This window comes from Pseudovirgaria hyperparasitica, assembly GCF_010093815.1.
Source record: "Pseudovirgaria hyperparasitica strain CBS 121739 unplaced genomic scaffold EJ05scaffold_8, whole genome shotgun sequence".
Lineage (NCBI taxonomy): Eukaryota > Fungi > Ascomycota > Dothideomycetes > Acrospermales > Acrospermaceae > Pseudovirgaria > Pseudovirgaria hyperparasitica.
The window spans coordinates 1157611-1181352 of NW_022985556.1; the positions used below are offsets into that span (position 1 = coordinate 1157611).

General features: G+C 51.2%; 9 protein-coding genes across 9 annotated transcripts; 5 read left to right on the top strand and 4 right to left on the bottom strand.

Moving 5' to 3' along the window:
* Positions 1 to 542: 542 nt before the first annotated feature.
* EJ05DRAFT_476421 (actin-like protein-like protein 6A) lies at positions 543 to 2520 on the bottom strand. The gene is made up of 5 exons (XM_033744027.1): positions 2355 to 2520; positions 1803 to 2292; positions 1655 to 1749; positions 924 to 1603; positions 543 to 843 (listed from the first exon to the last, which is right to left on the bottom strand). Exons 1-5 carry the CDS (start codon positions 2401 to 2403, stop codon positions 778 to 780), a joined length of 1380 nt encoding a protein of 459 aa, XP_033600612.1. The 5' UTR covers positions 2404 to 2520; the 3' UTR covers positions 543 to 777.
* Positions 2521 to 2611: 91 nt separating this feature from the next.
* EJ05DRAFT_465121 (MBOAT-domain-containing protein) lies at positions 2612 to 4792 on the top strand (the record flags this gene model as incomplete). Its single annotated transcript, XM_033742769.1, has 4 exons — positions 2612 to 2994; positions 3042 to 3109; positions 3165 to 3773; positions 3824 to 4792. Exons 1-4 carry the CDS (start codon positions 2706 to 2708, stop codon positions 4790 to 4792), a joined length of 1935 nt encoding a protein of 644 aa, XP_033600613.1. The 5' UTR covers positions 2612 to 2705.
* Positions 4793 to 5082: 290 nt separating this feature from the next.
* EJ05DRAFT_476422 (N-terminal nucleophile aminohydrolase) lies at positions 5083 to 6249 on the bottom strand. The gene is made up of 3 exons (XM_033744028.1): positions 5928 to 6249; positions 5199 to 5873; positions 5083 to 5121 (listed from the first exon to the last, which is right to left on the bottom strand). Exons 1-2 carry the CDS (start codon positions 6099 to 6101, stop codon positions 5217 to 5219), a joined length of 831 nt encoding a protein of 276 aa, XP_033600614.1. The 5' UTR covers positions 6102 to 6249; the 3' UTR covers positions 5083 to 5121; positions 5199 to 5216.
* Positions 6250 to 6621: 372 nt separating this feature from the next.
* Positions 6622 to 11177, top strand: EJ05DRAFT_500682 (uncharacterized protein; the record flags this gene model as incomplete). The annotated part of the gene is made up of 2 exons (XM_033747030.1): positions 6622 to 6688; positions 6745 to 11177. 2 exons carry the CDS (start codon positions 6622 to 6624, stop codon positions 11175 to 11177), a joined length of 4500 nt encoding a protein of 1499 aa, XP_033600615.1.
* Positions 11178 to 11654: 477 nt separating this feature from the next.
* EJ05DRAFT_465129 (MFS general substrate transporter) lies at positions 11655 to 13583 on the bottom strand (the record flags this gene model as incomplete). Its single annotated transcript, XM_033742770.1, has 4 exons — positions 11655 to 12692; positions 12747 to 12943; positions 12991 to 13032; positions 13076 to 13583. 4 exons carry the CDS (start codon positions 13581 to 13583, stop codon positions 11784 to 11786), a joined length of 1656 nt encoding a protein of 551 aa, XP_033600616.1. The 3' UTR covers positions 11655 to 11783.
* Positions 13584 to 15548: 1965 nt separating this feature from the next.
* Positions 15549 to 16953, top strand: EJ05DRAFT_379610 (glycoside hydrolase). The gene is made up of 4 exons (XM_033741215.1): positions 15549 to 16028; positions 16081 to 16160; positions 16213 to 16533; positions 16584 to 16953. Exons 1-4 carry the CDS (start codon positions 15777 to 15779, stop codon positions 16675 to 16677), a joined length of 747 nt encoding a protein of 248 aa, XP_033600617.1. The 5' UTR covers positions 15549 to 15776; the 3' UTR covers positions 16678 to 16953.
* Position 16954: 1 nt separating this feature from the next.
* Positions 16955 to 20393, top strand: EJ05DRAFT_379637 (uncharacterized protein). The gene is made up of 3 exons (XM_033741216.1): positions 16955 to 17933; positions 17993 to 18818; positions 18866 to 20393. Exons 1-3 carry the CDS (start codon positions 17429 to 17431, stop codon positions 20097 to 20099), a joined length of 2565 nt encoding a protein of 854 aa, XP_033600618.1. The 5' UTR covers positions 16955 to 17428; the 3' UTR covers positions 20100 to 20393.
* EJ05DRAFT_379667 (uncharacterized protein) lies at positions 20247 to 21597 on the bottom strand. The gene is made up of 2 exons (XM_033741217.1): positions 21127 to 21597; positions 20247 to 21025 (listed from the first exon to the last, which is right to left on the bottom strand). Exons 1-2 carry the CDS (start codon positions 21382 to 21384, stop codon positions 20396 to 20398), a joined length of 888 nt encoding a protein of 295 aa, XP_033600619.1. The 5' UTR covers positions 21385 to 21597; the 3' UTR covers positions 20247 to 20395.
* Positions 21598 to 21857: 260 nt separating this feature from the next.
* Positions 21858 to 22588, top strand: EJ05DRAFT_438940 (protein-L-isoaspartate O-methyltransferase; the record flags this gene model as incomplete). Its single annotated transcript, XM_033741849.1, has 2 exons — positions 21858 to 21959; positions 22022 to 22588. The coding sequence occupies 2 exons, from the start codon at positions 21858 to 21860 to the stop codon at positions 22586 to 22588; spliced, it is 669 nt and encodes a 222-aa protein (XP_033600620.1).
* Positions 22589 to 23742: the final 1154 nt, after the last annotated feature.

Here is a 23742-nt window from a genome sequence, read left to right on the forward strand (position 1 = left end):
GCACAGCCACCTCTTTTCTTTCTTCTCTTCGCCGTGCCTCTTCCCCCTTCCTCCGGCTCCCGCGCTTCTATATTCTTCTATAACCGACCGGGGGCCTAGCTAATTATATATATATATATATATTGTGAAACGCTTTGCTTGGCTTTGCTTAGCTTTGCTTCGCTTGGACTGTCGGTTTCAGAAGGAGGATTGGGGGGGTGGATGTGCGCGAGTAAGTGTGTGATTGAGGGAGTGATTGGGTGCAGGTGAGGTGTTTTGTATATGTATGTATATAGGTATACTCTTTGATGTCATGCTGTCATGCTGTCATGCTGTCACGCGGAGACTGGGGACTGGGCATGGCATGGCAGGACAGGGTAGGGCAAGGAAGGGACAACCTGGGGCAACAAGCAAGGGCAGTGACGTACGTGTCGTGTCTGTCATGGAAATACGTAAATTTTTTTTTATTCTGTTTTTTTTTTCTTTTATCGGATTGGACTGAAGGAGCATAGAGGTCGTGTTTTCACTCCATGTTTTCCATCTTCTTTTTTAAGGAAGTTTTTGTATAATTAATAGTTATTGGATATTTGGTATGGTCTATTTGGGTTTCGAAAGTAGGTAGGGTATGTAGGTATTTATTTTACTTCATCGTTTATTTGTTTGGTACAATACAATAGAGAGGGCCGATTATGGTGTTTTTACTTCTTCTGTTTTACCTTTTCTTTTGTCTCTTCCACTTACGGAATCTCTAGTAATGGTACCGTTTTGCGCGCTACGCCCACTCTTTATACGACGACTTCACTTGCAGCGCTTCTCCACGATGTTGGCGCCGTGCTCGTCGTATTCTTTCTTTGAGATCCACATCTGTTGGGCGAGAGGTTAGTATATACAGTAAATGGGAGAAGCTTCTTGTGATATAGATATATAGAGAAAAGGAGACATACCTGGTGGAAGGAGCCTAAGCTGCCTAGGATACTGCCTCCTATCCACGAAGCATACTTTCGCTCAATCGTGTTTCCGGGCGCGCTCAGCCGGATACGCGGCGAAGGGTACATGCCCTGTAGTTCCGCGTTTAGTCGATCGTTGAAGCCAGGGAGGAACGAGGATGCACCAGTCACGACTACGTTGTTGAGGAGATGTGGCCGCTGGTCGACGTCGACCTGGTTGAGCGCGGCCTGTATCATAGCCGGGATGGTCTGCGCCTTGGTGGGCTTAGCATTCTCGTCATCCTCCAGCGCGGCGGTCTCGTCGAAAAGCCCTTCGGTGACCTTGAACCGATCCAGACCGAACACTTGGTTCCAACCGTCCGGCATCTCGAATGGACGAGGGGGCTGAGACTTTGCGATCTCCTCGTTCGTGCCGTTGCTGAGCTTGCCTGGGCCTGTCCAGCATTGTACGACGGATTCTTTGAATTCGGTGAGGACACGCTCTTCTTGTAGGCGGCGATATGAAGCGGGTGGTGCAGTCTCAAACTTCTTGTATGTGGCCTGCGAGGGAGCTCCTGCGTCGACTGCGGTCTTGGAGGATACCATGTAATGCGGCGTCAGAGGGACTTGGTTCTGTTTGAACATGGCGCGGATTTGATTCGAGACGAAATTTCCGGCGAGAGGTGACTTTTGTACACCTGTTTCATGGAGGTTAGCTCAGGCCTGCCCGGAGGATGCTCGTAGCTTGCCTTTCTTCATCATGATGCCATCCACCACGGGCGTCACGGAGGTGATGTTAGCTCCGACATCGACGACTAGCGCTGAAGCCTTGCCTGCTGCGAACCTGTCTGTCTATCAGCGAATGCATCCTTTGAAAATCGCGTAGTGGTCACTTACGCTGCTAATACTCCAGACCGTCCTAGCCAGTATGCGGGAACACCCCAATCCTCCATCGCAATCTCGATGTATTTCTCTCTTGCTTTCACAGGGTTCCAGCCCGGCTCAGTCATTAAAAGAGGATTCTCTGTTAATGGCTTCTCAACCTCTTCTTGTGCATCTAGCTCCATAGCTTCACCGTTGGGGTCATCATTAAGCCCATTCTTCTCCGGGTGTGTAGGCTTCGGTCCGGTCAACCTTGACGTTATCGAGTATTCCCAGAGCTTCGCTGCGGTATCCCAATCCTCTACGATGCCATCTGCCGACCAAGGGTTCTTGATCTGAAGGTTTGCCTGAGGGCTGTGTATCGCGTTTTCGCCGAAGAATAATCGTGAATCGCTCGATGAGACGCCGTAGTGTGTGGGTATAACGGACTTTGGCGCGTCCTCGCCCGCAAATCCAGCGCGTGTAGTTGACCAGCCCGGATCCAGTACGAGGGCAGATACCTCATCTGCAAATGCTATGTTAGTAATCTGTAGCTTCGCGCAGGACAGTGAACGCGTTTGAACGTACCGCCTGCGTATTCGGACAGTGGCGCCGTGTTCGCATTGGGGACTGCCATGGTATACGCTCAATCGTAGTGCTCAGAGCAGTCGCGAGTTACGTCAATAGATATAAGTCACCAAGAAAGTCAAAAGATGTAATTATTGGTTACTTTCACAAACTCGTCCTTGTCGCATGTTTCGCTAGCGCATGCCCGCCAGCCCTACAGTACTACCAAAACCTGGGTGGGGCTAGTCGGAGCTCTACAGCTACCTCAGACGCTTATGATGGACTCCTGAGCGTGTCATTTTTGGATTACGCGCTCTATTCTTCAGCGAAACTTCCCCTGCACGGGTAATTGATGCTCATGTACACTCCACCATGAGTGTCGTCCAATACCTCAAACAGTGCTATACACTAGAGACACTCGACACGCGATTCACGATCCCCTCGAATGTCCCCCCTCGACGAGCTGCACCAGACCCTGGGTTCGAGACAGCAAGCACTTCGACATCTACTTTAGAAATCCAGGAGGCATCTTCAAGAGCTACGGGCACTGTGCCGAGAGCGAAGGCATCACAATGGAATACATTTGAATACTACATATATTATGCTGTCGTTTGTGTGGCCGTGTTTTTCATGTTCAAGTCTACCATTGACGTCTCGAAATGTAAGCAATGGTTACCGGCGCAAACAGTCCCCACTGAGACCTTGTAGCAACACATCCAAACTATGGTAAATACGAGCGCCTGTTGTCGAACGGCTGGTTCTTTGGCCGCAAAGTCGTAAGGACTGAACCCCTGCAATTGTGCACAGTGACGGGTCGCTGATAACAATCAGGACAATTCAGACGCTCAGTACGCTTCGTTCAGAGACAACTTCCCGTACATGGTCCTCCTGATAATCGCCCATCCTATTCTGCGAAAATACTACGACAAATTCTGCAGGGCCGATACCTACACCAAACCATCAAATTCTTCGAATGGTCTGACGCAGGGTCTATCAGCTGCCGCGGCGGCGGATGCTAGGCTCGAACAGCGGATTTCATTCGACATTATATTCTCTGGCCTCCTTATAACAGTCCTACATGGATTCTCAGCATTCAAGATTGTCTTGATTCTGTATTTGAATTACAGCATAGCTAAGCGTACTACAACCCGTTATATACCCCTTGCAACCTGGACTTTCAACATTGGTCTTCTCTTCGCAAACGAGTACTATAAAGGCTACTCATATGCCCGTATATGGAACAGAATTTTCCCGCCCCCATTGGGTCTCTCTGTTGATGATCCCCTGTTTCCTAAAAACTTTGGCGCCTCGCTGGACAGTTATGGAGGTCTAGTTTCGCGGTGGGAAGTCTTGTTCAACATTACGGTGCTTCGCCTTATAAGCTTCAACATGGACTACTACTGGAGTAAAGCTGATAGCGGAGGAGAAAGCCCAATTCATGTAAGTACCTCTTCTAGAGCTTGCTCAGACCTCAGCCTAATAGCCTCAAGAAGAAAGGACTTGACCCTTCTAACCTGTCTGAACGCGATCGTGTCAAGATTCCAGCACGTGTCTCTGACTACAACTTCTCCAACTACTTTGCATATGCCCTATATGCTCCGCTCTACCTCACCGGTCCGATCATCACATTCAATGACTTCCTCTCACAACTCCGCTACCGTTCCCCGAGTATCACCAAAGACAGGACAATCATGTACGGCGTGCGGTTCGTTGTTGTCCTTCTCACCATGGAAATCATGATACATTTCATGTACATGGTTGCCATATTCCACGCCAAGCCAGACTGGAGTGCATACACCCCTTTCCAACTCAGCATGCTCGGCTACTTCAACTTGAACCACATCTGGCTAAAACTCCTCATCCCCTGGCGATTCTTCCGCTTGTGGGCGCTCGTCGATGGCATCGATCCACCAGAGAACATGGTGCGTTGCATGAGCGATAACTACTCCGCACTTGCATTCTGGCGAGGATGGCATCGCAGCTTCAACCGCTGGATTGTGCGGTATATCTACGTACCCATTGGCGGAAGCGGCTTCTCAGGGCGTTTCGGCCAGGTCAGATCGATAGCCAACTTTCTGGCCGTCTTCACGTTCGTGGCGCTGTGGCATGATATCCAGCTAAGGCTGCTCATGTGGGGCTGGCTCATCACACTGTTTGTCATACCCGAGATTATGGGAACGCTGGTCTTTCCGGCTCGTCGCTGGAAGGACTGGCCGCATGCGTATCGGCGCATTTGTGCTGCCGGGGCTACGCTCAATATCCTTATGATGATGGCGGCGAATCTGGTTGGCTTCGCGATCGGGGTGGATGGATTGGTGGAGTTGCTCAAGGCTATATTTTCGACTCTGGATGGGCTGGTGTTTATATCGCTGGCTATGACCGCGTTGTTCATGGCGTCGAATATCATGTTTGAGATTAGGGAAGGGGAGCTGAGAAAGGGCATCAGGATGAAGTGCTAGCTAGCTAGCCTGTGTAGTATTAATCTAGCTAGTCGAAAGATTTTTGACGCACGGCAGCTTTGTGATGATAAAGTCAGCACTTTTGACCCTTGGAACATAACTAGTCTAGAAGGTGAATACGTGGAAGATATAATTGTATTCATTCGTACTATACCAACTAAGATACCAAAGCTGAAAGTTTCGTTCCGGGTTCGTGCAACGGTTATAGTCAACGCTGTTGAGCTTCTTCCTACTTTGTCTGAAGAACCGTGAAACGTTTGTTGTTTACACGTGCAGTCCATATTTGTTCTAGCCGCATGGTATGATCTCGTCTGGCGATGATCTCATCACTAGTAGTTCTCATCAGGCACTCGAAGCGAAGTATGGTGTACGATTACACTCTATTACAGTAAATGCTTATACGTACATCTTTATCGACCAACACCTACGAGTCCACGTCCATCTTCTCGCCAACTGCACTCTCATTCTTGTCATCCAGTTCGTGGACCGTCACATACTTGCTAATCTCTTCTCGCGTAATAATCTTCTCATCGAGCACAGCGGTAGTACCACGCTTGAACTTGTAGTCGCGCTGCTTCTGTTCTCTGACATTGGGTGTGATGTAGTTCCTCAAAAGCTGTGCCTTCTCCTCGGTGATGACGCAAACGTCCACGTTTGAACCTGAACCCAGATCGTTCCAGATACCGGCCTGGATGGCATCGCTCGTCAGCTTCACTGCCTCATCTCTTGTCAACTTCGCTTTCCACTGGGTCTCGAAGACGCTCATGGCGGCCAACGATCCACTACCCATTGTCACGTAGGGCAATTTGTCGGTCGATCCATGCGCATGGACCGTGAAAAGGTGGCACCCGGTAGGGTCAACACCAGCTACGACAAGGTACGCGCCAATATGACCTTGATATCTGAACAGGTGCTGCTTAAGCATAGTCATGCATGTAACAACGCGGGGCTTGCGGCCAGTCGAGAGAGCGTGCAGTTCGAGGTTGGATGAGATGATGGCGGTAGTGAACTCAGTGTCGGCAGCCGTACCGGCTCCAGCACACCAGATATTGGGGGAGATGTAATGAAGCTTCTCACAGTTCTGTTCGGTGGGATTAAATGTGTGTTCTATGCATCATCAGGCTGGGTTCTCTACCTTGTCTGCTACTATTGGACCGCTCGTTGCTCGTGTATCTGCTGCAATGACGACACCTCCATCATAGATACAACCCACGATCGTCGTACCAGTACTGGTGGCTTTCGGTAAAGGTACGCCTCTGGCATGTAGAGCTTGATTGCGGTTGTGGTTGGAGAAGTCGAAGCCCGGCATAGTGAGCTGTCGTAGGAGGTGGAGAGCGTTGGTAAGTCGTTCCGGGCTTGAGAAGTTGTGAAAGTTGCGCAAAGCTTTCGGATAACCTCCGTCTAACACTTAATGCAGGATATCGGTATTTCGAGTCGAGTGATGGTAATGGTCGCAGTTATGTGGGTTGAGATTCAGTAAGGTTCGCGGAGCTGTGAGGTCGTGAGACGCCGGCGAAGCTCCTGCCGCCTTCCACTAGCTCCGTTTGCGAGCTTCAGTTCGCGCTAAGTAATTTCATGTCAACATTAGCATTCATCCTAGGTACTCCGCCTTTGTTGCTTGTCGCTCTGCCTGCCTAGAGCGCAAGCACTGTACCTGCAACATTCTCAATCGAACTTTCGACCTCTTCCGCCCAAGCCCTCCGCGGCTGACAGCCCGTTCTTCATCGTACACGCTATACAACCAACGGTCTAATGCACATGGGACACTGTCGCAACGACCGCACAGCTCCCATACACCTGAACTCAGACCCGAATATCTGAGGGCCAGAATGGCTTTCAACCAGAATGCACAGGTGGAAGAGGGGCCTCCCTTGGAAGAGATACCAGCCGAGGAAAGTACATCCTATGGTCATCAAGTGTGATGAACTACTAACCCACGATACAGACTATAGGATTTCTAGCTGTCAACAAAGATAATAAGATCCGGTTATTGAAGAACAAGTGGCCCTCGAATGCAGAACCCTCGCCAACAGCCTCCCTGCTCAGTATCGCTTCCCGACGAGGCCTTGTCGCCGCCGCAGGACCTGACGCGCTTGTCATAGCAAAGGCTGAAACCCTACGTGAGCTGCTCAACAAGTCACAAGAAGCCAGCGCCATAATCGAGTATGACTCCCCGCTATCTATATCCCTTCCCATGCGGATATCGCACGTATATTTCACATCCGATGAGAAGTACCTCGCAATCACGGCAGAGACCGGCGGAGGGCTTGCTGTTTACGAGGTAGACTCATTACTCCAAGGAAACAAGGAACCCTCGTTTCAAATCGCCACGAATGGGACCTCAGTAAGAGCAGTGGCGCCAAATCCAGAGATCGGACAGTACCTGCTACTGGTCCTCAGCAATGGCTCCCTGGTACTTGCAGATCTTGAAAGCAAAAGCCTACAGAATGGCAAGAATGGCGCAGTACTCTGTGAGAATGTCAGTTGTGCGTCTTGGAGCGTCAAAGGAAAACAGTTGATTGCTGGGCTCGGAGATGGCTCAGTCTCCCAAATCAAACCCGATGGCGACCTTGTGGCGACGATACCAAAACCACCATCATTGACAGGAAGTGTACATGTCTCCGGCATAAACTGGCTGGCTAACGACGAATTCTTGTTCATTCATACAGATTCATCGGGCGCTAATGGCGAACAAATTTTCCACTTCGTTCGTCGTGAAAAAGGCACTTCGAACTTCTTGTTCCAGAAGCTGGCGGCAGATATAGTTATGCCAGGTTTTGACAGGACTGAAGTCGCTCCTAGTCCGTTCATACTTCGTCTACGCGACTTTGAACCCAATTTGTCAAGCCTGCTCCTTGTCACAACGAACAGAACTACGGAAATCACTATGCTTGCAAACGCTACGTCTCCTCTAATACCAAGCCAACCGATCGTCAATACATATACCGCGATCAACCCACCAAATGAAGGCCGCAAAGCAGCTCTTCCATTTGGAGATGATGCAGACACTTTTCCTGTTGGAATGGCCCTGGATCTCTCTGCAACTGAGAAGGTTCGCAGACCGCTGCCTTCAGAGCTTGAATATGAAGAATCTCTCACTCCTCTTCCGGCTGTTACTGCTCTGAACAACGAGGGGATGTTGATGATGTGGTGGATTGTCAATGATGAGTCGATCAAAAGGGGCACCGGGTATCGGGGGCTTACTGCACTCGCAGGAGGTCAGTCTGCTACAACTCAAACAGCACAGCCAGTTCAGCCTGCGCAATCAACTCCAGCTCCGTCATCTGCATTTGGAAAGCCCAGCACCCCTGCTTTTGGGGCTCCAGCTTTTGGAGCTCCTGCATTCGGAGCTGCAACGTTCGGCACACCTAGTCAAATAAGTGCGTTTGGTGGACCTGCACTCAGTAAACCCTCACCATGGGCTCAACCAGCTGCAACCACATCAAGCGCAGCTGGGGCCGCTTTCGGTAAGCCTGGTTTCGGCCAGCCAGCCTTTGGATCAGCTGCGAAGATCGGTGCAGGTACTCCTGGTGCAGCTACCTTTGGAAGTGCTGGTGGTACTACTGGTAGTTCGCCTTGGGGCGCGCAGCAGAATCAGAACAAACCTGCTTTCGGCACCCCTTCAACTCCAAGTGGTAGCGGGTTTTCGAGTTTCGCTGGCAGTGGCGGTTTTGCGACTGTGGGTCAGAGTGGCCAATCTGCATTTGCTTCTGGAACCTCCCCATTCTCTGCATTTTCTCAAAAGGGGACATCGTTCGGAACACCAAGCTCAAGCTTTGGTGTTAAGACTGAGCAGAGCTTTGGATCAACTGTGACTCTAGACTCAAGCAAAGGAGGTTCAAACGCGGGAAATGGCGGATTTTCACCATTTGTTAATGTATCCAACTCGAACACACCGGCTAATCAACAGTCTGCCTTTGGAAGCACTCCTCAATCATCATTTGCCTCGATGTCACAGGAGTCTGACATGGGCGATGCTGACGATATAGCAAGTAGAGGAAGGTCAGAAGCTACTCCAACACCCCAATTGCCGCCTCCGAAAGAGCCACCCCAGAAAGAACCGCCGAAGCCTACTTCTGGGCTTTTCGGCGGTGGTTCTACCTTCAAACTCGGTTCCACATTCGCTGGAGACGGCTCAGCCAAAGACGATCTTCCAAAGCCGCCTGGTGGAACATCCTCCTTCTTTGGGTCCAACTTTGGGAAGTCCTTGGACAGCGATAGTAATCAGACTCCTGTCACACCAGTTAAAAAGGAACCGGTAGATGAGAAGTTGAATCTTAAGGATGTTTCAGAGACACCTGCCGCCGAGCCACCACAACAAAAGCCAGGTCTCTTTTCATTTACTTCTACACAGAAAGCTCAGGATAATCAGTCTGCCACTCCGCAGGCCGCCAAACCAGAAGCTGCGCCCTTACCCCCAGACTTCACCAAGTCATCAGCGACCAAGGCGCCAGCGTTCGATGATGTACCCTTACCACCAGACTTTACAAAATCATCCACGCCGAAAGCGCCTGTACCAGAATCTGCGCCTCTACCTCCAGACTTCACTCAGCCCAACAGCAAGAAGTCAACTGAAGACGATTTACCTCCTCTAGCTGGTAGCCCACCTATCACAGTAGAGCCCCCAAGCAGCGATCTAGGGTCCGTGTCCGTGCCTGAGGAGGAGAACGATGACAGCTTCGAGGTTGAAGAGCATGATGGAAGCGACGAACAGGACGAAGCCAGCGAGCTAGAAGGGGTCGGTCAAAGATCACCAGCTCGTCGAGCTTCTCGACCACAACCGCCTGGTAGCAATTGGTCGTTCCAATCATCGACACAGTCCCACCAGCCACCACCCCCTGCTCCAAGCCCTCCTGTTCAGTCCCGTAGTCCATCCCGCTCACCTCTCCGCAACCAAGTCTATCCTACCACAACCCCACTGGGACTTCCAAAAGGCCCCGTATTTGCGCCTCCAGCTTCTCGCACACTAGAGTCACCACGCTCCCCAAGCCCCATACGGTCGGCGTCTACCCCAGTATTTATCAAACGAGAATCCGTCCCACCAGCAAAGGCACCGCCCCGCCCAATCTCACGTGCGAAGGCCCCAACACCACCTGACCCCGAACCTGTAGTTGAGGATCTGAGTGACGCCGAGGATGCGAGAATTCGCGAGGAGCTTGAAGCACCCATAGAGCCCACGACGACCTTGGATCCCTTCATTGTGCGATTGGGTTCGGAGCTCAATTCTAAGCCTGGCATTCCTGGTCAAATCGAGCGCGTCTACAGAGATATTAATGCGATGGTTGATACGCTTGGCGTCAACGCCCGCACTCTCGCATGCTTCATTGCTGGGCACACTGCAGATTCAGATCGCCAGCGAACTCGTGACGACCTCGATAGTATAACATATGAAGATACCGTGGACGACTGGACGCTGGTCGAATGCCTCGAACTCGCTGACCTCGAAGATGAGTTGGACGAAACTCTCGAAAACGGCCGTGTTAGAAACGTGCAGGGCAAACTCGCGGAGTTGGCCAACCTACATCGCGGTCTTAATCGTCTTCGCGCCCGCGCAAAAGCGCTCGACCGCAGTTTACGCATAAACGCGACCGATTCAGTGGCTGCGACCAATGCTCCGCTATCCACAGAACAAAGCTTCCAACTGCGCACGCTACGAAATGCCGTCTCCGATCTCCAGACCTTGCTCCGCGAGACAGAAGGCGCGGCCGTGCTCCTGCGCGCTCGACTAGCAGCCGCAAAAGGCGCAAACAGCGCAAACGGCAACGGGAAACCAACCCAGACGCCCACCGTCGAAGCAGTCACCAACACAATCGCAAAAATGACGGCCATGATCGAGAAGAAGAGCGGCGACGTCGATGTCCTGGAAACCCAGATGCGCAAACTGCGCATGACGGCTCCGGAATCCCTGAGCGCATCCTCGAGATCGCTCGAGCGCTCAAAGTCGCGCGAGGGCACGTATGCCCTGTCTTTTTCGGACTCTGACGACGACGACGACGACGACGAACCATCCGCGCCAAACAACCGCGACACGCCCTCGAAACGCATGCCCGGCGCCTTTGCCACGCCCCAGAGCCACAGCCACAGTCACCACCGTAGCAGCACCCGCGTCGCGCCGCCTAGCTCCGGCCGCAGCGTCGCCTCTGTCTGGCACACACCAGGCAGCTCGTTTGAGCAGAGTCCGTCCTCGTCGTCGTTGTCGCTGCTGCGTGGCGGTGGCACAAGTAATAGCACTACTACTACTAATGGCCGGGGCTTGGCCGGCATCAGCGATGAGGAGGTCGTGGTTAGAGCAGAGAGGGTGCAGAGGAGGAAGGGCTTGGCGCAGAGCTTTGCACAGGCTATTATGCGGAGGGGCGTTCGTGTTAGGGAGGTTGGGGCTCCTTGAATTTCTTGTGGTTTGGTTTGGCTTGGTCTGGCTTAATCTGGCTTTTGTCGAGAGTGAGTGAGTGAGTGGGCGAGTGGGCGAGTGACTGACTGAGTGACTGAGTGGGTGTGAGAGTCAGTGGGAGAGATGTTGGTGTTGAGTGTTGAGTGATAAGTGTAGGATAGATGGGATTAGATGATGGAGATAATGAATTGATTGTGTATGAGTATGTATGTATAACCTCTGGGTGTGTGTGTGTGTGATATTGCTTTTGAGGGGGGAATGGAAGATGTGGTACAACATGCTGTACTGTACGCATTGCAGTCAAACATGTCCACGATCCACCGACATTCTCTGCCCCTATTTCTACGGGAGATCTTCTTCTTCTTCTGTACCGAGTCTCGCACATATACAAGATGCACTGCAGCTCGTGGTGAAGAATATGCTCGCTGGTTCGCCTGGAAAAGTCTAGTATCACGTCTGGGTCACGCCAATTATGTAGTATATGTATAATGTACTCTCAAAGGGGTATCTTTATGCATGCTACAATGTCATAAACTATATTCGCCTCTGCTGATCCTTCCCTGATAGCATACGCATACAGCCATCGCCTCATTACCCCTACATCTAGAACTTCACAACCCACCTCGTCCGTACAAATTCACCGTACCTCAGGAACAAGAATGGCATCGGAATGAACGCAATGGCCACAAACGCAAGCAGACTATTTCCCCATCCATAGCCCAGATCCTCGTAGAGTTTCCGACCCGCCAGTGGCAGTACAGCCGCAAACACGCTTCGTAGCACTGTGCTCGCTGCCATAGCACTCGCTGCGTGCACAGTGAATACATCTACTAGATATGTACTAGCAGGCATAAAGATCCACATCAGCCCACAGCCGACGAGACCCGATGCCGCAATCGGTACTATCCAGTGCACCGTGTACTGCACCGTCCAGCCGTAAATAAGGAGGCCGATGGGCAACAGAATGGCGCCCGGGACCATCATGTGTAGGCGGTTTTCAGGGCGTGCGTCACCGCGGGATAGCTGCCGTATGAAGATGCGATTGGCCATCCAGGTACCGTAAAGTTGGGCGAAGATGCAGCCGACGCCGAGACCAGCAAAAGAGAGCCCGACAACACCACGGGAGAAGCCATATTGAGTGCTAAAAACCGGGGTGAATGTTGTGAAGAGGACGTAGAGGTAGGCGTAGGTGATGGCCATGTAGAGGGAGATGCTGGTGACAATCGGGGACATGATGAGCATCTTCGAGGGTCGCACAATAGAAAAGAGGAAGAGGTCTTTGGGGGTTAAACCAGTGTCGAATTTGGATTTCAGAGCAGTGTTGCCGGTCTCTTTACGAAGACGGCGGACCTTGGCAGCAAGTATGGCGGGGGCATAGGTTTCACGCATGAGAATCGCGGCAGCGATGGCGAAACCGGAACTGATTATGGTTAGGATCCAGAAGTTCCATCTCCAACCTTTGGCCTGGGTTATAAAGCCACCAGCGATAGGGCCAATCGTTGGGCCAACGGTCTATCATGAAGTCAGTATAGGCCCAGACAGGATCAAACAAAAGATACAACGTACTGGTCCCATCATCCACAAAGCCATCGCGGTAGCTCGTTGCTCCCGTGAGATTATATCTGCGATAGTCCCACCTCCGAGCGTAATGGGTGCGGCGCCAAAGGTGCCCTGTAGGAAACGGAAGACAATGAACATCTCGATATTGCTTGCTACTGCGCAGGCAACAGTGAAGATTATGAACAGAATATTACAGCCATGGTCTAGCAGCAATTAGCAACAGTTGGATGGCCTCGCAGCAACAACATACACAATGGTAGACGTCCATACATTTCGGACAAAGGAGCAATAGCTGGGACTTGTCAGCGTGATAGATCCCAGAAGACGGATATCACTCAGGAACATGCCTAGAGGGCCAAAAGCAAAGCCCAAAACGTATACTGATACAATGAAGCTTGATATGGCTTCATTGGACGATCCGAATTCTTGCATCACTTCTGGCACACCTGGAGCAAACATGGACGATGCAAGCGGTGTCAACAAGGTCAGACCAGATACAATGCCTACGGTACCCCATCTCCGTGGGCTGGACCAATTCAAGGGATTGTGTGGATCGTCAGGACCGTCCCAGAAGATAACGTTGGAATCGACTGCATGTTGAGCTTTCTCCTCATGTATTGACGACTCTGTAGAGCATGTAAGAGCCTTCTCGACATCAACCTCCTTTACGGAATCGACATCCTTGGTGTTTGTTGAGTGAGTCCTTGCGGACTTTGTGGAGCTTGAGCTAGAAGACAAGACGCCGGCGTTCGTGGGGATGTCGGCATCATGGGCTTCGTAGGCAGCCAAGGAGAGGATCTCGATGGGCTGGCTTGGCGCCGCGTGCGGGACGCTATGCGCCATGGACCGGGAGCGAAAAGCTTGGTGGGTGGAGTATGGAGAGGGCCTATGTGGGTGTACTTTGTCGCATCTGTGGCAGGCGTTTGATATGGGAGTCCGAGTATTTTGAGTGATCAGGACTGCATGGCTATAGGCCGAGCAAGTGGGCAATGGAAGGAATTTAACTTAACGAGTGTGGATGGGATGAAGCGGGGACGGAAGAGTAGGAGCCGTTGGAAGCACCAATATCAGCGAGTGACGGAAATGGAGAGAGATCGACAGTGGATAGGGTGTATTATAATGTGCTGCTTGAAGAAGCCTGTGGGTTGTGAGTTGTCAGTTATCGGGGCGTGAGGTGCGAAGTGCGAGGTGCGAGGTGTAAGGTGTGAGGTATGAGTTTGGAATGGAGAAATATGCTAAATTGGTTGTGGGTGTTTTGGACTACAGAAGCTGAAGGTAAATAGAGAAAGAGCGAAGGCACATTACAGGACGGGAAAGAGGTTGATATTGTAGATACACCTGGGTAATAGGGAGGGAGTAAATAGTGATAGCTAACTAGGCAAGTTCGATACGATACGCCAGAAGGGGCAGGGGCAGAGGCAGAGACAGAGACACACAACACGCACAGGCACAGGCAGGCACGGAGACGGAATCCGGCCTAAGACGACGGTATTGCATTATCTCCATCATCACCGTGTGGATCCATCTCAGAAGCACAGGCTTGGATGTCAGCAGTGGAAACAGTAAGCGTAAGCAGTGTATTGCAGTGTAGTGAGGAGTCGTGGTGTATTCTTACGTGGTGATGCCTCAGGGCTGAATGAATGTTAGGATGATGCTTGAACGCATGTGGAGACGATGCAAGATCCATGGTACGTGGGGCGTGGACGGTCAAGAGTGGATCCATACAGTAGATGAGCGGGCCTGATCGCTGAGGAATAGTGAGTGGTATGTGCGCCGACTGCACCCAATTGACGCCGCCGTCCAGCCCATTTTTTGGCGAGTGACATGCCTAATCGCACGCCCATTTGCCCGGTGTGAGAGCCACTAAGTCAGCCACCTGGTCCCTGTCTACCTCCCCCGCCTATCTGGATCGTCTCTGTATGTGCATCTGCAGCTACAATGGCTTAATACTGCGCTATAAGAATAAAACGACGTATTGATTCCCTCCATATTAATGCTTCGTATGCGCCCGCCACAATCATGTACCGCCAGTAGTGCCGTCGCCTTTGCCATACATAACTCGCAGCTGTGCATGCCCGAGTCGTTCATGAACCGGGCACACGGCTCGTCGTGTTACTGGCCCTCCATGCCCTGCTGGTTGTGGCTGCAGCTGCACGCCGGGCCCGTCTGCGTCTCCTCGCCATCGAGATGCCGTGTTATCCTGCTGTAGATACGCACACTGTCTTATCACGCTGCTTAATGATCTAGTACGAAGGCGCACGACATGGAAAAAGAATGTTATCAATCTGCTTTTATGTATTACATAAGTTTGGAACGCATGGAAGATGTTTTCCTTGTATACCCCGGCTGGTGGCCCCAGTCGGACGTGGTCTGTGCTACAACCTCCGAGAGGGCAGCCCGTTTGATTTCCCCGGACGGTGATAGAGATCGATCATCATGATCCTGCTCCGCGGATTCAGCAGCAACAAAACTTTCTGGCACGTCTCGATAGCTATTGCGAGTACACCCTCCATGTTTCATCATCATCAAAGACATACTACCCATCCACAGTGCAGTGACGTATCACTTTGTTACGTGAACCCATTCAGCCCTATCGAAGTAGCAAGCTACCATCTTTAGCCGCCTATCAGCCATCACGTGCGTTACCGTTCATATTACATTCTAGTAGTATATATCAAGGGTATATACATGTTTATATGTGTATAGTGGTGTACTAACATAATCAGGTATATGATGTTTGATCTTTCGGTCCGCACTGCCAGACTGCATGGGTATGAGCCACTTGACCTTAGCCAACATACCAACCACAGCGAGTCGGCTAAGTAGACCTTATTACAGCTGAGACAAGACGCCCTTAGCCATACCAACGAGCTTGTCTTGGTTCAATATGCAATCTGGGGAATAGTATCGTGATATATTGAACTGACACTTTTTATGCTGCTTAGCCATTTCTAGGTCGTAAATTCGTATAAATACTGAGGTCATGTAGCACTCTAATCCTCGTCCTCACCTCTCACCATCTTCATAACCTTCGTCATGAAAGCCAGTCTTATCTTCACCGTCGGCATTGCTGCCGTGGCCAATGCCCACGCCATCGCTCAAAGAGTCAAGGTCGCAGGCGTGGATAAAGGACAGATGGTCGGAGTCAGGGCTCCTTCCGACAATAATCCAATCTTGAATGTGCAGGATGCGAATATGGCTTGTAATCAAAATAGACAGAACACTCCTGTTGACGCCACTGTCATTGCTGTTGCGGCTGGACAGGAAATTAGTGTTTGGTGGCAGCACGTATGTTCACTGTGGGGTTAGCGACGAAGGGTTTGCGCTGATGAACGTGTAGGTATTCGGCGGGCCCCAGTACAGCGGTGATGCAGACAATCCGATTGCGAAGTCTCATAAGGGGCCACTCATCTACTATCTGTAAGTCGAACCTACATGTTTTCCTTTCACCGTACTGACTTATAATCCCCAGTGCGAAAGTCGATAACGCCGCATACGCGTCTCCAACAGGGCTGCAATGGTTCAAAGTCGCGCAAGATGGCCTGGACACCAACGATGGGACCTGGGGCGTTGACCGTATGATTCAAAACAACGGCTGGCACTCCTTCACACTACCCTCCTGCGTCGCGCCAGGACAATATCTCTTGCGGACTGAGCTGATCGCACTGCATAGCGCGGGTACATCTGGCCAGGCGCAGTTTTATCTGAGCTGTGTGCAGATCAATGTTACGGGTAGTGGCAGTAAGACTGGTAGTACGATGAGCTTTCCGGGGGCCTATCAGGCTAGTGATCCGTAAGTGCAAGATGCGTGAGAATAGAGATAAGAGGCTAACGAAATGGCAGTGGTATCCTCATTAGTATATATGATGCGCAGGGGAATCCTACGAATGGAAAGAAGCCGTATGCGGTGCCTGGCGGTAATGTGATGACTTGCTAGGCGGTGGGAACCATGTGAGTCGGCCGGATGTGATGATGTTCACTTGGTTATCCGGATAGATGGTAGTAGTAGGAGAGGTCGCTGCCTATATGCCAGCGGATGCCCGGTAGTGCAACGATACGAACCAGCGCGATGCACGTGGCTATTCGACACTAGGTATGGCTAGTCAATTTCGACCATGCAAAGTGATGCTCTAAGTACTACCGAAGAGTGACGTGTTATGCCTTTCCTGACGGTGAGAGATGGGTGATGGGTAAAGGGAGAGAGGTTTGGGTGGGCCGCCCAGAGCCGTGGGGTCTCTTTTAAGGAGTCGACCTGGGGAGCACAGGCATGGATCCCTACCGAAGCTCACTCTTCAATTGCACCTCAAGCAAAGCAGCTCTTTCTCTCCACAACCTCCCATCATTCATTGCAAATTGCACATCTCCCTTTCGGGCCGTCGCTATATGTCGATCTATCCTTTGGTTCTGATATCCGCACTCGTCTTCGGAAAAGACCTCGAGTCGCCGGCCAATACTTAGCTTTCGACCAACACGGCTGTTGGGCTACCATACGTCATCGGCGCTACGCTAAGCTCACACAGCTGGTGGGCTTGAGCTTCGATTACTCAAACACAGACGACCACCCTTCCTCGTCCTCTTCTTTGCCTGATCCCTTCCCTTTCTCACGTATAGGATCTCGCTTTCATATTGCCCCACACCTCCCTGGTACATCAACCTGCTCGACGTTCAATCATTGCAGACTACAAAGCATGTCAAGGCCTGTGACGCCCTCGCATGAGTTTGGCTCTGTGCCTGCTCCCAATGCATCGCAATTTGGCCGTGGCTACGGCGGTGCTGGGGAATACAGCACTGGCACAGCTGATTTTGCTCCTACTGGACATGTCCCCGATTCCTCGCCGCTCGCACAGTCTTATCAGCACGGTGGTATGGCAAAGTTCAATGAAGAATTCGACGCCAGCCAGCGTGGCTCCTCGTTGATCGACGGTAACGGTCTACACCGCTCCGCATCCACTGCTTCAACAACGCTACACAGCACCGGTACACCATCCAGAAGCGGAACGCTGAAGAAGAGGGGCTCAGTCAAACGCAATGCAAGCCTGAAAAGGAGTGGCAGCAGGAAGAGTCTGCGCGCTGGGAGTATCAAGGGTGTCCCTTCCGGCGACGGTGCCGGGGAGGACACTCATAACAGCGTCTTTCACACTCCCATACCAACTTCGGGAACGCCGACAGACATTCTCGCAAATCGTTTTCAAGGTCTGTACAACCTCACCTTACAAAGGCTATTTGACCATCTGCTAATGACCGTCGCATAGCTTGGCGAAAACTCCTAAAGGACCTCATTACATACTTTCGAGAAGTCCAGACTTCTTACGAACAGCGCGCAAAATCTCTCCTCAAAGTCTCCAATGTTGTAAACAATATCGACAATCCTTCATTCCTCCTAACTGAAGGCGGTCTCAACGACGCAAACAGGATCCTTCGGGACTTTCATAAGCAGTCCATCACGGAAGCCAACAAAGCCAAAGAGATCGAAATAGAAGTCATTGGCCAGTTGAGTGGTCTACGTGCTGATCTTGGCTCCAAGATCAAGGAGATCAAGTCTCTTTCTGGCGACTTCAAGAACTCTGTGGAGAAAGAGAAAGACGCTTCTCGTAAAGCAGTGTCTGCTCTTGAGGAAGCTCTCTCTCTGGTTGATGAGAATCCTGATGCCGTAGCTGGCAAAGGAGATCCCTACGTCATTCGTCTGAGTGTTGATCGCCAAATTGAACGCCAGATCGACGAAGAGAACTACTTGCACCGGGCTTACCTCAATCTAGAGGGTTCTGGCAGAGAGCTGGAATCGATTGTCGTAGGAGAGATCCAGAAGGCTTACAATGCCTTGGCAAGCATCCTGAAGCGCGATGCTGACGAGGCTTACAATGTAGTTGAGCGTCTTCGAAACGGCCCGATCGCTATGGACAAAGCTTTTGAATGGGTACACTTTGTGGAGAAAGACCCTCACTTCGTCAACCCAAGACTACCTTTACGACGACTCGAGGACATCGAATACCCAGGCAAGAACCATCCTGCTGCGGCAGAGGTCAGAGCAGGCATGTTGGAGCGTAAGAGCAAGTACTTAAAAAGCTACACCCCTGGATGGTAAGATTAGAACAACGATATTACTTCCTTTATTGACTTTCATATAGGTATGTACTCTCTCCGACTCATCTACATGAGTTCAAGTCGGCGGACCGCATCTATACGCAGCCCCCTGTGATGTCTCTGTATCTCCCGGATCAGAAGCTTGGCCCACACTCTCAACCTGGATCGTCTTCCCATAAATTCATGCTCAAGGGTCGTCAAACTGGTTCCATGCATCGCGGACACTCCTGGGTGTTCCGAGCAGAGACTTATGATACCATGTTGGCCTGGTTCGACGACATCAAAGCACTGACCGAAAAGAGTGGCGCAGAACGAAACGAATACGTACGCTGCCATGCCCGGAGCGTGAGTGGTGGTAGCGCTCGATCAATTGCAAGCGGGAGCGAGTTGGAGGAAGACGAAGCGGACGAAGTTCCATACTCGGCACAGGCATCAATGGCGAGCCAACAAATGCATGCGCCGCAGCCGCAATCAAAGCGGCCTTCACCAGGTGGGCGTTTTCCAAGTGATCTCCAGGTCAACCGTCACTTACAAGCTCCACTTTCGCCTTCTAGTGGAAGCTCCGATATCGAACAAGATCTGACGGCCGCTGCGGGTGGATTGCAAGCCTCTGGACATGCCTATCCCCAGGAGCAACAACACTCCGAAGGTGGTCGTCCTGAGATAGTACACGAAACTCCGGCCGCCGCCGTTCCTCCACACAATGCTCAATCGTTCACTTTCCCTCCCCCCGAACCTGCTCCTGCCGTCGCCCGAGAAGCAGCCTCCGGTCTCCAGCCGATGCAAGCTCCCCCAAATGCCCAGCCTGTTCCTATTGCAAGGTCAATGGATCTGTCACAACCTCCTGATGCACCTAGGGTCAATAGCTTGTACGGAGACTGGATGGCCCCAGCAGCTGGAGGCGCTGCCGCTGGAGTCCTTGGCAGCGAAGTGATCCGCCATCACAATCATCAGAATGAACAGATTCCCGACGCTCTCGAAACACACCCTATCAAACCCACCGCCCCTACCCACACCGTCCAGCCCATTGTTCCTATTCCAGTTCCTTCAGCTTCTGCATCGAGCGGCCCTTTGGTCGATTCTGTTCTTACTTCGCCTACCAGTCTTCTTAGCGACTCGACTGGTCCTGTCGCGACCGCTGATGCTGTGGGTGATGTTTCTACCCCGACCACTAGCCCTACAACTCACCCTGGCATGACGAGACATGGTACTGACTTTAGTGTCAGTGATCTACACGTGCCAGGCGAGTACCCCAAGCGTACCAGCGTGGTTCCATGAGTAAGATGTCTATCCCATCGCTTTGTGTCTTGCAATTACCCTTGAGTTTACTTTGCTCGTGTTTCCTTGTTCGTTTCGGAGGATATACCAGACTCTTCGTGCCCGTCTTATTGGACGCCTCACTTTTCAGTCTTGCTGTTTGGCGGTCGCGCAATTATGTGGGCGCAAGTGGGACATCTCTTTCGGTCTTCTATGTTTTGCTTTTTGCTCCGTCTCTTATGTATCGTATGCATCAGCTGCCCCCTAATACTATATCCGTCTGTATAACAGGTATGCCATGCGTGTTGTGTGCCGTTTCATCCTACCATATCCTCAAATAGCTTATCACGCTTCGCTCGTAGTCTGACCACTTGACTCTCGAGCGTCTTGATCTTCTGCTTGGCTGCGTCACGATCGGCTGGAAGCCCCTTAAAAGCTTCGAGTTGTGCCTCCAACGACACTACTTGCTCGGCAAGACTCTCAATCTCCTCTTCCGCGCGCACGATCCCCGCAATCCCCTCGCTCGACAGAACTTCAGATCCTCCAACCACGTCACTCTCCGCCAGCGCTGCCAGTCGCGCCGTATATTCCGCCAACTTCGATCGCAGATGCTTCGTCTGCCGCGTATACTCGGCCGTCTTCCCAGGCAAGTCGCGCGGCACATTGAACTCCGGCTCCGTCTTCACACTATCGAGCGTGTGCTGTGTCTCGGCGAGTTGACGCTCGAGATTGGCATGGAGGGTGTGGATGTAGGCGAGGCGCTGCTCGAGGTTCGATGAGGTGGTGGTCAGGTGGACGAGGGCATGTGCGAGGGACTCGGTGTCCGCCGTGTCGGTAGACAGCAGGACCGAGGCGCGCGAGAGCGTGGAAAGCGCGGATTGAGCCGGTGCAGGCAGCGCGTCTTTCAGCGCCGTTAGGACTAGCACTGTTGTGTCTGGCAGGTTATTCTAGAAAGGCACACACAGAGTAAGTAAGCAATCAATCAGCCAGTCAATTGCCCCAGAACACACACCCCCTCCCTTGCATCCAGACCAAGGAGCTCTCTTACCTCGTCCTCTTCCAGCTCAATCAGCGCCTCGCGCTCCGCCCGGTTCACGATCCCGGTTTCCTCCTCGGCCTTTTCATTTGCGGCGGCAAGCGCGAGGAGTGCTTTTAGGGTGTCGTCGTTGCGCTCAAAGGGCGGGATGGCGCGGTTTCGGTAGTGGGCTGCGAGCCAGGTTTCGATGAAGGCCCAGTCTTGGGCTTGGGCGCGGTGGAGCGCGGCTTTGGAGGGGGAGAAGAGGTCGGATGGGGAGAGGGTGTCCATTGTTTTGTTCTTGTATACTATGTTGGAGGTTGGGGTGAGTGGTGATTTGATGTCAAGGTGTGGATTGAGGGTTTGTTTGGAATGTTGGATGAGTTCAAGGTTGTTGTGGGAAATTTAGACAGGACAGGGTTTCGGAGGAGCTACCCCACCCACATAATGCTAGCGCGACAGGGATGGATGATGCTAAGGATGGATGGTGGGGCTTGACGTCGACTCTAGAATTACAACACTCCCTCAAGCAGACCTAACGTCATATCGACATCTCCTCTATGCCATTTAGCGACTTGCTGAGCTAGCTACTGAATACATATCGAAGAACCTCCCTCTCTGGCATTTAGGCTATCCTCACCAAGACGCCTCGTCTTTGGACCTCGCTTTTCCACTTGACACTCGTACTAGCTGCCACATTGTTCTTAAGAAGCTTTAGACAGTGGGCTACCAGCTCTGGTGCCACTGGACGCTCACTAGGAAGTATGGCCTGGCGAAGTCATGGCGCAACAAACCAAGAACTGGTCGAGAACCTAGCCAAGAACGGATTGATCAAGAGCGCAAGCGTCAAGCAAGCGATGATCCGTGTATGTTATTCCGGCAGAGGATGAGTGCAAACAGACAGAATCTATGGCTGATCCGCGGTCAGGTTGATCGCGCCCACTATGCACCCTCAGAGCCCTACGACGACAGACCTCAGTCAATCGGCCACCGCGCCACGATATCCGCACCCCACATGCACGCCTCGGCCTGTGAATCACTACTCACATACCTCAAACCCGGCGCTAAAGTGCTAGATATCGGATCCGGCTCCGGATACCTCACACACGTCCTCGCCGAGCTCATAAAACCAAATGGGGTTGTCATCGGTGTCGACCACATCCAAGCCCTCGTAGACATGGCCAATCACAACATGGCCAAGAGTACAGAAGGGAGAGAGCTGCTTAGAAGTGGGAGTGTGCAGTTCGTCAAGGCAGATGGCAGGAAGGGATATCCCGAGGGGACACCATATGATGCGATCCATGTAGGCGCTGCGGCGGCAGAGCATCACCAGGCACTTGTGGATCAATTAAAGGCTCCCGGCCGGCTCTTTGTCCCTGTGGAAGAGGACTACGAGCAACATATTTACGTGATAGACAAGAAAGAGGACGGCAGTGTAGAGAGGAAGAAGTTGTATGGGGTGCGGTATGTGCCCCTGACGGATGCGCCTTCGTGAACCCGCTGTAAGACAACAATGATCTCTCCTGACATTGAGTTGATGGTCTCTACGTGCACGACGCCCGGTCATCACAGCGCTCCTCATTAAATTGGGTCACACACTGATAAGGTTTTCTCGTCTTATCGTCCAACTTGGTACGCAGCTCTGCGCCTAGTCCTACAGGACCTTCGACTGGATTCGGCCTTCATCAGAAGCTCACATGTCACGAGCTGAGCGATGTAGATCATATGCTGCAGAACGCCTATCTCGTTATACAACACGGCGATGTGTGGTCAATCATAGAAACGCTGGGCGATCTTCGACCACTTTACTTTTGATAGCCATTATATGGCGATACCTGACCATTGCCTCGTCCCAATCTGTTACCCGGTTGTACAGCTGAGTTAAGGCACTGGACCGGACTCAGACTGATATGTATGGGTATGAGATATGAATCAAAGCTAGTGCAAATCTGAGTGCTATACGAAAAGGGGGATGTGTATAACACAACGAGATAGCTATGGTAAAGACTAGTTTTATAGCATAACTCACGATCATCACATTGCGATCGTGTTTACCAGGCTTTGAGTAGAGTTTCTATCACGTATACTTGATACCTATACTTGAACGCAAATCTGCACATCCTTGCGCCATACACATACTCAGCCTCACTGTGGCGTAGTCATGATTGTGTGCAGTGAAGTAAACAAAAGCAATAATGTCACTCAAATACACTTACTCTAGTCCTACGCGTGAAATAACGAGAATAACACACTAATAGTAATAGTTCACTAGTAACAGTTCACTAGTGACAGTTCACTAGTAACAATTCACCAGCAACAATTCACCAGCACCAATTCACCAGCACCAATTCGCCAATAACAATTCACTAATAACAATTCACCAATAATAATTCACTAACAATAATTCACTAGTAATGTTTTATAAATAACAATTCACTAGTAATAATTTGCTATTAACAATTCACTATTAATAACAGAGTAGTACAATCATATTATATATTATAATATATGTCTACTTTATTTAGTTCTATAGATATTAGTCTATTAAACTATTATAAGAAGTATCTACTTTTAAGATCTAATAATTAAATAACTATTATACTAAATAATCTTATATAGAAGAATCGATAGTTATAGACTGATATATAG

Excerpts from the sequence above, each read along its gene's own strand:
- EJ05DRAFT_379667 (XM_033741217.1), bottom strand. The coding sequence starts at position 21,384 with ATGGACACCCTCTCCCCATCCGACCTCTTCTCCCCCTCCAAAGCCGCG. Across the intron at positions 21,026-21,126 it reads TTGAGCTGGAAGAGGACGAG|AATAACCTGCCAGACACAAC; the intron begins GTAAGAGAGCTC and ends GTGCCTTTCTAG.
- EJ05DRAFT_476421 (XM_033744027.1), bottom strand. The coding sequence starts at position 2,403 with ATGGCAGTCCCCAATGCGAACACGGCGCCACTGTCCGAATACGCAGGC. Across the intron at positions 1,604-1,654 it reads TGGCATCATGATGAAGAAAG|GTGTACAAAAGTCACCTCTC; the intron begins GCAAGCTACGAG and ends TCCATGAAACAG. Across the intron at positions 844-923 it reads GCTTAGGCTCCTTCCACCAG|ATGTGGATCTCAAAGAAAGA; the intron begins GTATGTCTCCTT and ends CTCGCCCAACAG.
- EJ05DRAFT_476422 (XM_033744028.1), bottom strand. The coding sequence starts at position 6,101 with ATGCCGGGCTTCGACTTCTCCAACCACAACCGCAATCAAGCTCTACAT. Across the intron at positions 5,874-5,927 it reads GTCCAATAGTAGCAGACAAG|AACTGTGAGAAGCTTCATTA; the intron begins GTAGAGAACCCA and ends CCCACCGAACAG.
- EJ05DRAFT_379610 (XM_033741215.1), top strand. The coding sequence starts at position 15,777 with ATGAAAGCCAGTCTTATCTTCACCGTCGGCATTGCTGCCGTGGCCAAT. Across the intron at positions 16,029-16,080 it reads TTAGTGTTTGGTGGCAGCAC|GTATTCGGCGGGCCCCAGTA; the intron begins GTATGTTCACTG and ends ATGAACGTGTAG. Across the intron at positions 16,534-16,583 it reads GCCTATCAGGCTAGTGATCC|TGGTATCCTCATTAGTATAT; the intron begins GTAAGTGCAAGA and ends ACGAAATGGCAG.
- EJ05DRAFT_379637 (XM_033741216.1), top strand. The coding sequence starts at position 17,429 with ATGTCAAGGCCTGTGACGCCCTCGCATGAGTTTGGCTCTGTGCCTGCT. Across the intron at positions 17,934-17,992 it reads TCTCGCAAATCGTTTTCAAG|CTTGGCGAAAACTCCTAAAG; the intron begins GTCTGTACAACC and ends ACCGTCGCATAG. Across the intron at positions 18,819-18,865 it reads AAAAGCTACACCCCTGGATG|GTATGTACTCTCTCCGACTC; the intron begins GTAAGATTAGAA and ends ACTTTCATATAG.